At 39.9% G+C, this 13,686-nt stretch overlaps 1 protein-coding gene across 1 annotated transcript in view; it reads left to right on the top strand.

Moving 5' to 3' along the window:
• The window catches only part of bean1 (brain expressed, associated with NEDD4, 1), a 39,273-nt gene that overhangs the window by 6,121 nt on the left and 19,466 nt on the right, over nucleotides 1–13,686 (top strand). The window contains exon 2 of the mRNA XM_044046341.1: nucleotides 2,090–2,206. Coding sequence (XP_043902276.1) covers nucleotides 2,146–2,206 — 61 coding nt within the window. The 5' untranslated portion in view covers nucleotides 2,090–2,145. The remainder of the gene's footprint in view (nucleotides 1–2,089; nucleotides 2,207–13,686) is intronic.

The following is a 13,686-nucleotide window of genomic DNA, read 5'->3' as shown; positions in this document are numbered from 1 at the left end:
CCACTGTATGTGTCGTGGCGCGCGTGTGTGTGAGCACTTGCACGTCTGTGTGTGTGTGTATGTGCAAGTTTCGAGAGAGAGAGAGATGGGGAGAGAGGAGATAAAGTTCAATCTAGCTGCCAGAGTGTGTTGTCTGTGATATCTGTCTGTGAGCGAGGGGACTGTTATGTAACAACAAAGCAGAATACATCATAGGTTCTCATGAGTGTGTCACTCGCTTGCACGTGCACACACACACACACACACATTTGTGTGAAGTCCCATCTTCACAACTAAAACTCTAACTCTAGTCTTCTCACTATTCTCCTTCATCCATACCTTTCTCCACCAACACGTTTTTGATAATGGCTTAAAAAATGCACAATGATGCACAATCCAAACTTTATGTGTACAACTTGCTTTACGTACCGTTTTAGTTGTTTGCTGCAGTGAAGGGAATGTCCTTATACTTACAGTCTACATCCAATGAGTCTACAATCTTTTCTGACCCTATTCCCAAAACTAAGTTGCACCCCTTAACCCTCAGAGCAGCCATGGTAAATTGCCGTGGGAATACACAAGTCCACACAAGGGACATTCTGGGGTTGTGTGTCACATATTCAGGCTTTACATCCTTTTTTTTTCGTCTACTTATGTGTTGTTGAGTCAAAGTTATGATTCATTTTATATCACATTTTTAGTAGTGATATATAATAGACTCTCCTTTTTGTTCAGGTGTGTGTATATAGTTTTTTTTTCATCAGATTGTCTAGGTTGTGCTGGGGAAAAAAAGGATATAAGACACTCCATATTGCACATTCATATAACCTCTGTATATACTGTACGTTTAAATATAGTAATGGGGAAAAAAGCAGCCGAAATGCTCTGTGTTCTAAGGGTTAATCGTGTGGGTTCCAGTATGTTGATGCCGCCAGATCCCACAAGAATACAAGAACAAGCCAGTTCACATGAAGCGAGAGATTAATTTTTCACAGTGTGCAAGATTTATCACAATTACAACAAGTGGAGTACAGCATCTCATTGCTTGGACTTGACAGCGACAATATGTTTGACAGAAGTGTGTTGGTTGAGGAAATGACTTTAATTAATGTCATAGGCACTCTTGTTGTTCTATTCCTTATGATGAAGAAGGTTTTACCAAGAAATGATACATACAACAGGGTGCAGGTGAACGTGACGTCAAAAAACATCAAAATGTAGGATTGGTCAGTGTTTCATTTGAAACCAGTAACGCAGTTGGAGTCGTTTGTAATGTAAAAGTGCAGTTAGATAAATAGATGGGGGTGTGTGGCGAGAAAGATTAGAGCGCGGTGCAATATGAAGGAAGAGCTGTCGATGACACGTTGATGTAGTGTGGAGTGGGAGGGCAGGGCAGCTTTTAAGTTGGAGGAGGTTCAGGGATTGCAAAATACAGCTCCAAATTTAGCTTGTTCAATCCGACAGCAGCTGGAGTTTGTTCTGACGGGCAGGTTGTTTTAAAATGTGCAACAGCAAGGAGGGCTTTATAGTATTTACATGTTTGCATTCATGCAAATGCCTGTGTTTATTACCTCTTTATGACAAGGAACTGGCTACGTTTAGGGAATATCTTTTAGAATTGTTATTAGGTTAAGGTTAGGGATAACAGTTTGTTTAGGCTGACCGTGTGAATGGAAGTCAGTGCAGTGTGCTCGGAAGAATAGCACAAACCTGTGTGTGTGTGTGTGTGTGTGTGTGTGTGTATGTTTCAGGTATTGATTGGAACATCTGAACCCTGTGGCCATGTACTGGAAAGAGTAGTGAATACACACATACATACATAATACACACATATTAACGCGCAATGTGGCGTGGGTGGCCACTTCACTGCCTCACACACACACACACACACACACACGTTGCCTCGGGCTTTATAAACAGCTGGGCTTGGTGACTTGCACATCAGTCTCTGCTCCCTCTCTCTCTCTGTGGCTTAACACAGTATCTCTCTCGCTCCGTCCATTTATGTCTCTCATTTTCCATCGATCTACCTGCTGTTTGTTGCTCGCTCCCCACACTCTCTGATCTGCCTGACTCCTCGCCTTTTCTCTCTCTCTCTCTCTCTTTGTAGTTGCACACACAGGAGCTCTGTGTGGTGGAGAGCGGTAGAAGTTGGCTTCCTGCCTGATGAGATGTGCGAGGAGACACTGTGAGCTGGGGTTCATGCTGATGAAATTGATCTGCTCAGGTAAGAAACACTTAGAGCAGTTTTTCTCCTCATTACTCCACGCAGTGTTGTTTGCTGACCTGTTCTGCAGATGTTGAGAGGGGGGGAACGTTTCTCTCGAAGGACACAAGGATGTTTGATTCATGTGAGAAACACACATACAGGACAGAGAAAGAGGCATGGTCATTCATCTTCAGTGCACGTTTAGTGCGATAAACCCCGATCTTTAAAATGAAAGTCCACTGTATATCCCAGACTGATTGAGTTGTTTTTTTTAAAGTTATTATTTTTAAATAAACAGCATACTTACAAAGAAAGATTAAAAAATAATATATATAAATAATATAAAACCTTCCTAACCTCTTCACCATTTTGGCAACGAGGATACAGCATATGAAATATGTACGTCAAATATGATGCATCGAAGTACTTAGAAGTGCAGAATAATGAGACTTGCTGTGAAGACTGATTAACATGTGATTCACGTCACTGCATTTCAAGATGCTGTCATGAATAATGTCAGCAATGGGGGCAACAAAAGGAGCATTTTTACTTTAAAGAGTTGTATCACTTATTTATGGAGACATAAAACAAGTATTTTAGGCTACTGTATATACACAATATGATTTAACGCAGTATCCGTTGTTTCACTGGTTGAGCTTTTTAACCTTTACAGTATAAGGTGGATGTAGTAGCTTCCCATCTCAGTAAACGATGAATCGCTGTGTTATGCAACAACTCCTGACCACACCGGAGGCAGGGAAGAGACAGAGGGGAGGGAGGAACAGATGGATGGATGGATGAACAGATGGACTGATGCATGACTTTTACAGATGTATGTTTTCCTGTCACAGTTGCCCTCAAAGAACTCAGCCAGTTTAATTTCCCTGTGCTCTTTTTATGCTCTCAAGTCCCCCCCCCACATGACTTCCACCTTATCTGACTCCCTGTCCTCTGCTGTATCTCTTTTTCTCTTTCACATCACTTCTCTCCATTTCCAACCTTTTATGTCTCCCTCATTCTCTTTTTCAACTCCTGCCGACTTTCTCTTTCCTCTCTCTGATCTATTATTCACATCCCTCTCTGACTCTTTCTCTCTCTGTCCCTTGACACCTGAAATCCCTCCGTCCGCTCCAGGGCATTTAGTTCTCCACCAACGGTGCTTCCCTCCCAGGAAAAGAAACAGAACAATGAATAAAAGAAGAGAGAGTGAAGAGACAGATAAAAAGCTTTGGGACGGTCAGCTCTAGCCTATATATGCCAAGGTGTTTCTTTGTGTGATGTATTGTACAGGTTGACATTTTACACAGGCCTTTTGTCAACCTGCAAAAAGACTGTTTTCCATGTGATTCAGCTCGAGCATGATGATACAGGGAAATGTAAAAAAAAAACTTTTCCCTTTTAAGTTTTTTTTTTATTTCTTATCTCCCACAAACATAGAATTAACTTTTGTTGATTTGTACTGTATGTCTGTAGACATGTAAATAATACTGTAATCTTCATCCATCTTCTGCCACTTTATCCTCCTACGTGTCCATCACAGAGCCACATAGAGACAAACAACTACTCATTCTCACACCTATGGTCAATTTAGAATGTCCAATTTACCTAATCCCTGTTAGAGGAACTGTTGGTGGAAACCGGAGAACCCGAACTCATGCAGAAAAGCCCTTGTTCAGACTGAGTCTTCTTGCTGCAAAGGCAAGAGTGCCATACCGTAATCTTGTTTCAGAAAATATGTTCCTTATTAAATTTAATTGAAAAAAAATCGTGTGTGGAACTATGACCTCTGATGTTGATGTGTTATTAACATTAAACTAGTTGCATAGATATGTAATTGTACAGCAATGCAGAAAATTAGTTGTTGTTTCTTCATTTAGTGTTAGTTTTAGTTCTATAACAAGTAAAATCTATTTTCTTTCATTTCAGAATATATACATTTTTAAACAAAGTCTTTGAACTTTTAAATTCCATAACAACTTAAGCCATTTTCCCTAGAGGAGGAATTCTGGCCCCCTTTATACCTGGCAATAAAATATTTTTATGTGTGGTTTTCTGTGATCAGATGGCGATCGGATTGAGCTTCACCAAATGCATTTACACCTGGTATTAACTCTCCGGTGTCCACATCCACTAATGAATGGACTCCACATTGCTTTTCAAAGCAGGGGAAGAAAGAAGACTTTAACAAAGCAGACAAGAATGTGCAGTTTTGTCACCGTTGTCACGCTGGTCGTGCTTGGAGGCACCAAGTACCGACGCATTGGTGCGGAGACGGATCGCATTTACACTTCTGTTCAATCTGGTCACAATGCGTCTCAGACAACCTCCCAAAGTGGTTTGGCAGATCGGACAACCATCCGTCCTCAGGTGTATTCACACCAGTATTTACAAGTGGTCAGACGCTATCCGATTGCAATCTGATCACAGAAAACACATTTTAATGCCACGTGTAAGGGTGCGATTGTTACAGTGTCTACATGTAAAAACAAAAACAAAGCAGGGCTGCGTTACTTTGCCACACAGACAGCATGTTTTTTAACCCATCCTCGGGAGCTATTTTTCAGTAGATTTCAGCAGACATGTCCCACATGGCAGCTGTTTGTGCCCAGGGGTTGCTGTTACTGCCTTTGCTACTGCTGCTACTGATGGTGCTGCTGCTGCTGCTGCTGCTGCTGCTGCTGTGCCACCGAGAAGGGCATTTAGTCCCCAACTGCCAGCATAAACATCTTTCAGGGAGGAAAACTCTTGTCATAATTAAACAATGTATTGCAACAAATGGAAATGCAGTTAGATTTGGCGCAGTTTGCTCTGCTCTTGAGATTCTCCCAGGACTTGCCAAGCAGCAAACTAATCCAAATGCAGGGAACACTGAGTGAGGCAGCATTGGTGTAGCAAGAAATGAGTGAGGAGTGTTACTTTTGTGAAAGTGGCTGTGATTGGAGTGTGACTAATAGCTGTTAGCACAAGTAATAAACTAATATTAATAAACAAAATCACAGTCTAATAGTTGATTGATGAAATCGCAAACATTTTTTTTTTTTCAATATACCTAAAAGTCTGTGGGTGTTGATATTTGTGAGTATGCCTGTGTGTCCCGGAAGATAAAAGATAAAAAGCTAAACAATCTACATATTAGAGCAGTGGCATGAGCGTGCATCAGATGAGGGCAGATCTGAAATGGAATCACCTTCTGTTCCCCCTCACTGCACACACATCATCTATCCATCTATCAGCACAGTGCCACATCGCCTCGCCTTCCTGCCGCCAAGCCATCAATCATCACATTCCCATGCTTTATGGAAATGGTTGGAAAAACTGCATTTAACGGCATTTTACCTTCTATCTCATCCACGTATCTATATCCACCCATCTGGCCGGCCGTCCATCCATGCTTGCATCCAATCTAGTCACAGTGTAAGGTCATTTATTTAAATCTATTTAAATGGATATGAGGAGTGAGCATACGCAGGAAGATTTCACGGCCTGGTTGGTCAGCAAATACCAAGGTTGTTCCACCTCACTAACCCCCCATCAGGACCCATGGACAATTAATACACACCACAGGTGGCCAAATGTATTGTACAGTGAAACTTCTGGAAAAGCAAAGGGGGGAGAGGAGGTGAATCATGTGTGAAATAAAAGAGACAGAAGAGATGAGCTACAGATGAAACAAGGAGTGAACTGGACAGGAACCAGGTACAGTATGGGGAGTGAAATGGCTGTTGAGGGGAACAGCAGCATCACTCTCAAGGGGAAGTAGAGTAAAGGAGAAAAGCAGAGGGAGAAATTGAGGGAGGTGACTTGGAACGGCCGGAAGAATAAGGAAGGGAGGGGGGGAAGGAGAGGTGAAGGGTAAATGTCTTTGCTAATGTCTTGGTGCCAATATTGACAAACGCTGGCTCCCTTTGACTTCAGCACATGAGCTGCATCCTCCTTTTCACTTCATTAGCTCTGTCGTTTCAAAATGGACGTATTGGCTCATCTTTTCAATGTCATGTGGATGAATGGACAGATGGAAACGCAGAATACCAAACATTAAAGGACCATACTGCTGCAGTCTTAAGCTTCTTTCCGACAAAGCTCTTTTGTCAAAGCATGTCACAGTTAAGACAGTAGCAGCTCTAAAGCAGGTATAGAAAAACCTCTGGCTTTTTAATTATGAGGCTAGACCTGAGTGCACATTGTAATGGCGATTGGACAATAACACCATCTGTGCGTTGGTCACTTATAAATCAACACCAGTCTCTTGCCCACCTGTGGAGGGTTTTTGTGGACAAATGAGGTCTGTGATGCAAATAAACTATAATAAATACAACAGGTTTCTGAATATCATATGAAGTAATTTTACTGAATACTGAAAAAAATACCCGAACATAGCAAACACAGAAGGAGAGGGGAGAACTTGTTTGGGGTTAGGAGCTTCAACTTTAGCACGTCACTGCTTTAAGACAAAAGTTCAGATGTCTGTCAGACAATTTGAAGATTTGAGAATGTCCTGCTGTACATTTGCTTATTTGAATCATTTTTATTAATGTCACATAATCAATAGTGTGCCGTTGAATTGGCACTGAGTGGACACAGGGTTCAAAAAAAGCAAAGGAAAGAGTCAAAATAAAAAAAAATATTTGACCAATTCTATTGGGGCTGGAAGAAAAGAAAGTGACAGTGAAACACTCGGGGGCTGAGAGATTAAATACACAAGAGGAGGAGCCTAACAAGACGCAGATGAAGCACATCAGGACTCGTTAGCAGACAATGAAACAAAAAAACAAGGAGTAAAACTCGACAAGACACACAAGGACACAACTATAATACAATGTGACAACAAACACTGAATGTTAAACTTAAATCTCCGTGTCCACTTCTTATAAGTCACTTCTAAAAAGAACTGCGCACAGTTCTGAGTACATGTGACCGAGCAGGAACCACAAATCCGTTTTACATGAAGCTGAACACAGAACTGGAACTGCACTGAATCTAATTATCCTTATTGGAGAAAACAATAATAAGCAATCAAACAATCTGGGGCTTTCTGCAGTCACTGTACAGCTGCAACGCTGTGGTAAATATAACTGCCGGTGGGATTTCTTAACAAGCATCGCAGCCTACTTCATCGAGCAAACACGAACACATGGAAAAGAAACATATTGTTGTTCAATGCTGACTCGTCAGTGTTAGATATCTCAGCTTCGCACTAACACTTCAGTCTGCTCACCTTTTTTTCCACGTGAAAATCTGTTCATTTCTAATGCTCAGCATCAACACAGGCAGAATGCCCTGCCGTTTACATCCAAATGTTAAGAGCTCATGCTGTCACTGAGCAGAAATTTATATTTTCTATTACTGAACCATAATCATGATCTTTTTTTTGGATGGAAAAAGAAACTCACATATTTTTCAACAATTTGAAAGAGTTGTGTATCAATGTTTTCCCCTACATGATAATAACTGATGTGATGTGCATGACTGTAAGTAAACAGCACAAATAATGAAATCTTCTTTGTCATTAGCCATGTAAACATCTCATGTTTACAGCATGAGTAGATGAAAGGATTGGCTGTTTACAGTATGACCTCCGTACTTGTATGACTTTGCCTCTAAATCATGTAAAGTTACATTGCAGCATGTGATGGGACGTTGGGCCACCACTCATCATATTTTTCTTTTGAGAGTAGCCTTGAGTCAACTTCTGTAACCTTACGCATTTTAAATTAAATTAAAAATTTAATTGTTTGACTGACATTGGGTCTTATGTATTATCTAGCTTCTAATGAGTTAAACATGTGCAACATGTATATATAATGTCCAAGCACACCTTAAACCTGGTGTTAAAGGAAAACAGATGTGTTATCATTGGGATTCAGAAAGACAGACTCCTGCTATTGCTCAAGTGGGTTACACAAAATACTTGACACTTGAACTGTACAAGTATTTTGAAAAGTTTCTAAGTTTTTAACCCTTTAAACACCCAATCCTCATAATCTCCATGTTTTCTTCTGCTTATTTTAACCATACAAGTGCCAGAAAATGTCCTGTGAGTATGTGATTTTGCCCAGTTTTCCAGAATAACTTTCAATATCTGGCAGTTATTTCATCATATTGAAATAGTGAATAAACTATTTAAAATGAAGAAAAACAAAACAGATTATTTAGAAAATACTTTGTAGCAGATTGTGCGTGTTAAATTTGAACAGTAGAAAACATAGTTAAAATAACATTTGTTTGAATCTTTGTCTCAATGTACAAAAACAGGCCAGAAGAATGGAAACTATGTACTGGTGTTTTTCCAACTCTCTCCTCTCTGGTGACAAAGATGCCAGCTTCCTGCAACAGTGCAAGTGAAATTACTGTAAAAAAAAACTTAGCTTTCAGAAACCATTGGAATTTTTCCGATACAAATACGATAATGCAGAGTGCACTTCTAATGCTGGCCAAAGACTTTGCACATTACTGTACGTATGTGTGTGTTTCAGGCTGCACAGAGAGGTGTGTACAGGAGCTGTTTTAATGTGATCAAACAGTGCCTCTCTCTCTATTTTATCATGCCTTCTGCTTCTCCTCCTCCCCTTTCTCGCCTGTCATTATCCCCTTCACTGCAATATGGAAGGCAGAGAAGGAGGGGGAGAGAGGGAGAGAAAGGAAGGAAGGACGGGGGGTAAGAAAAAGGCCAAGAGCCACAGAGGGAATCACACAGAACGACAGAGTCTCAAAGTGTGAGGCCAGGCAGGTCAGAGAGAAAAAGAGATCATAGTCTGACAAATCATAAGGGAGGGGTACGTCTGAAATGGGCTGCGCTGATATGATGCTGCAACTACTTTGGCTTTTACTGGATTGAGAGCAATCCTCCTTTAGAGAAGAGCTGACAGTAAAAATAAAACATAGATGGAAACACTTTTAGGCAGATTGTCTGATAGGTGTAGAGATAGAAGCTGATTTTCAACAAATCTGTCTGGGACCCTGTGGTGCATGGCAGACCACATTTCTGTGGTTGGATGCAAAGCTCAACAACTACAGTGATATACAGTGTGATGCTGTGCATGAAAGAAAATGCAGGATATCATCTGAACTGAATGTTCGCCAATGGCTGGATGTCTTATGTAACACTGTTGTGTCGGATTGAAGAGGTGATGTTTTTTAACATATGTCAAGCAATGGATATACCATGTTTATGCAATTCCACATGTTTTTAAATCAAGACAATCAAATATACTTAATTGTTCTTTCAGGGAAAACCTGATTGGGCAAAAGTGATGTGACAGAGGAAAAACATTGTAAGTTTTCACCGTCTAAACCAGCACAGTGAAAGCTTCCTTTTTAAAAATGGATTATTTTGTTATTTCAAACCAAATGTCAGAAATCACATAATGAGATTTTAGGGGTCGATGGAAACCATCTAAATGAAACCGCGTGTGCACCTTGAACTAAGTCTGTTTGTAATGACCTGCCTTGAGTATTTATTTCCCGACAGAAGTCTTAAATATGCACACTGGAAATATGTTCAATATCCTTGTCAGTGTGCAAAGCATAAAACATAAAGACACATCAGATGCAAAAATTAAAATTTTAAATATTGATTTTGTTTATTATACCATTGTACATAATGGATGACCACTTCAGCTGAAAGTGACCTTGTCATTCAGGAATAATGTCTCTCAGTTTGTTATTTATTTTTCTTATTTCTTATTTAGTTTCTCATATTGTTCTAGTTGGACTGGTGATAGATGTAGATGCATCCTTGAAACGTGTTATTTATTAATTAGATGGGGGGTCCATCTGCCCTTCTGAGGTGATCGAGTGACTGCTAAGTACTGTTGTTGTGACTTGTTGTGAGGTGAGGTGGCTGGAAAATAGTCACATTGTCCCCTACTGCATCTGAGCCTCACACTCTCCAGTGAAAAGAGTAATCACAGCCTATTTCCTAAAGCAGATAGCCTCAGTGGAAATGCTCAAGCTTGTACATGCACGTTTGGACACACACACACACACAGAGACCACAGCCTGTGTGTGTGTCACTAGATGACTCTTCCATGTTATTTTCTTGCAGTGCCCAAGTGTTGATTGACCAATCATAGGCGGATTTAAAGTGTGACCTGACCATTTGGAGCCGAGTCGTTGAGACTCATCCCCCCTCGGTCTGGTTTGACATTTGCCATCATGACTTGATCTGCAGTATTTTCTGATCAATCAAAGCTGGATTTACGGAGCAGCTCTGACCAATCGCGGGTGGATACACTCATTGCTACGACTTATATTCAGTTTAGTTTGCTCCACAAAGATGCTCGAGTCACAATGGGTTCGCGATCCGTATTTGAAACAGAGAAACCCACTTTTAGGCTGAATATATTATTATAGTTATTTTTGTAACGATCTGCACTATGGGCCCAGTGCATCTGCTGTATAAAAATATTTCCCTTCTTTCTTCCATTCAAACTCTGCATCCACACTACTCTGTTTTTGTTTAAAAGTATAGCTATTCTCCATATTACTCATTACCATTTTAGACAGAGACTTTTGAAAACAACGATTCGCATTCACTTCCTGATTGTTTTTTTTTTTATCAGCCACAATTTCAATCAGCTATAAAATCATTTTCATTTTCAGTTTCACCTTGTCAGTCTTGTAAAATGAAAAAAACATTGTTCACTATAGTTTTTCCATTCGTAGTAATTTCAGAAAAAACAAGGCGAGAGTCCACTTCCAGTTCACACCCACCCCCGCATGCCTCGTGTAACTGAATGATTATATGATATATGTTTTCAGGCGTGTGAGCATCAATGCAGATTATTTCTGAGATGAAATGCCTTTTTTCAAAAGGTATATGATTATTATCTAAAAAAATGTTCACACTGTATTATAGTTATAGCCTCACAGTCACGCCTACGATCAGTTTAGAGTCTCCACATGTCTTTGGACTGTGGGAGGAAGCTGGGGTACCTGGAGAAAACCCACACACACACACAAGGAAAGAATATGAAAAAGGAAAGCTTTTTGCTGTGTGGCACCAGTGCTCAACTCCATCCCTGCTCGTCTAAAGGCTTATTTTATTTTTTGTAAAACCCTAAACAGGATCACACAAAAATGGCTCCTATTTTTCATCCTCTCCATCTACATTATGTGTTCATTTATCTCCGTTGTGTCGGAGATAATGAGAATAGTAACGGGAATAAACAGTTCATGCTCTTAAGTTAAAAACCTAATTCCCCTGAATTGTGATTCTCTGAATTTACCACGCAGTGTTGCAAACAGAACTGGGTGTCATTGGTGGGTCAGGAAATGTTTATTGCGATAATTAATTCAAACAAGTAACCACAACTGTAACGGATGGTATCAGCGGAACAAGTAATAAAAAGAGGTGTATGATTAAATGAGGGGAAGCCAAGAATGTGGGCCAGCAGGGTGTGATAATCTGTCTGCCATCTATTCCAGAGAGAGAGGGAGATTAAGGGGATGTATGATGTATTCTGACCCATATTCCATGTTTAAACCATGTTGGTTTGTGACCCACATACACACCCTAATTTAATACTGGTATGAGTGTGACTGAGCACATGTGAGTGAGTGTATTACATGGAGGATTAATGAGATGTTGTGCTTATGATACAGCTTCAATATGATAATGTTAGAACTAGTTAACCCACATAGTGGATACATGCCAGTACACTGTGAGGTTACGGTGTCCGGTGATGCTGGCAGCTCAGTGGATTGAGCTGAATATCATTTTTATTGAATGTGAGACACGCTTTAATATACTGGAGACAGGATACACGGTGGTAAGATGAGGGCTTAGGAACAAATTAAATGCAGGTGCCACCCTGGTTCTAAATAATTCTGACTAGTTTCCATTTTGTCGTCCGTTAAAAACTCTTTGTGGTCTTTTTGTGTGTCTGATTGCTTTGTCCTTTTTTCCCATTTTGCATCTCATTCTGGTCAATATGCATCTCTTTGTAATCATTCTGTGTCAGTGGTTGTTTGCATTTGTTTGTGGTCATCCTGTGTCTCTGTTCTGCTCATGTCTCGTTGTAGTCATCTTGTGTTCATGTTTGTCAGTTTACATCTCTTTGTGTGTATTATGTAGGTCTTTATGGTCATTTTGTATCTTTTTCTGGGTCTTAGTGGTCATTTTGTATCTTTTGTAGGTCTTTGTGGTCATTTAGTCATTTAGCATTTTTGTGGGTCTTTGTGGTCATTTAGCATCGTTTTGTGGGTCTTTGTGGTCATTTAGCATCTTTTGTGGGTCTTAGTGGGTCTGTAGGTCTTTGTGGTCATTGTGTAGTGGTATCTTTTGTTTGTATTTTGTAGGTCTTTGTGGTCATTGTGTATCTTTTTGTGGGTCTTAGTGGTCATTTTGTATCTTTTGTTTGTATTTTGTAGGTCTTTGTGGTCATTGTATCTTTTGTGGGTCTTAGTGGTCATTTTGTATCTTTTGTTTGTATTTTGTAGGTCTTTGTGGTCAATTTGTTTTTTTTGTGGGTCTTTGTGGTCATTTAGCATCTTTTTGTTTGGAGTTTCTAGGTCTCTGTGGTCATTTTGTATATTTTGTTTGTAGTTTGTATGTCTTTGTGGTCATTTTTCATCTTTTTTTTGTCTCAGTGTAGACTGTACCTATATTTGTGTTCATTTTGTGTGTCTTTGTGTATCTTTGTTGTGACTGTGAGGGTTTACTGTGAGGCAATGCAAAGGCCAGTACACTGTAAGGCAGTTCAAAACACAACAGGAAAGCATGTCGAGGAACAGGCAAAAGAGTGTAACTGAATAAATGAATAATAATTAATAATAACTTGGCAGTGGAAAGACACAGCTGGAAAGCTGATGGACTGACTTGACAATGCGGCAGGGAGTGTAATGTGAGCAGAGCGTCTATGTATACTACTACTACAAGGTAAGCATGAGTAACAGGTGAATCTGAATGAATACAGGTGATGTGAATTAAAGTGAAGCATGTATTCAGTGGAAACACAACAGGAAGTCAAACTAACTGAAATAAAAAATCCTTAGAGTCATTAAAACCAAACAAAAGAGGAGAATGAACGTGCAGGTGAATTAAAGCATTGAGAATCTAGAGGACATAGTACCATCTCAGAGCACAGATATCCAAATACAGAAATTCATACACAATGAATAAAAAAAAATAAATATTGGGACAAGATGAAGCGGCAGAAACTGAAAGGTGAACTGGAGCCAAACACTGAAGGGAGTTGATTTAAATTGGTCACAGGTGGAAATAATTGGGGTGGAGGAGGTGGGGAGAAGGAGGTGAAGTTGTTTGAAATGAGAGCGGGTAGTAATCAAAGAAGAGATTAACATTCCAAACAGAAACAAAAGCATGACCTGACTGAAAGCCGACGTTATGGTCATTTGGGGTCTCTTTGTAATAAGCTTATGTCTCAGTGTGACTATTTTCAATCACCATGTAGTCAGTTCATGTCTCTGAGGTCATGTGTGTCTCTTTATAGTCAGTTCAGTCTCTTTGTAGGCAGTTTTGTAGTTCTTTGTGTTAT

This window comes from Solea senegalensis, linkage group LG15, assembly GCF_019176455.1.
Source record: "Solea senegalensis isolate Sse05_10M linkage group LG15, IFAPA_SoseM_1, whole genome shotgun sequence".
NCBI classification, from domain to species: Eukaryota; Metazoa; Chordata; class Actinopteri; order Pleuronectiformes; family Soleidae; genus Solea; species Solea senegalensis.
This window is presented reverse-complemented; position numbering and strand designations above follow the sequence as displayed.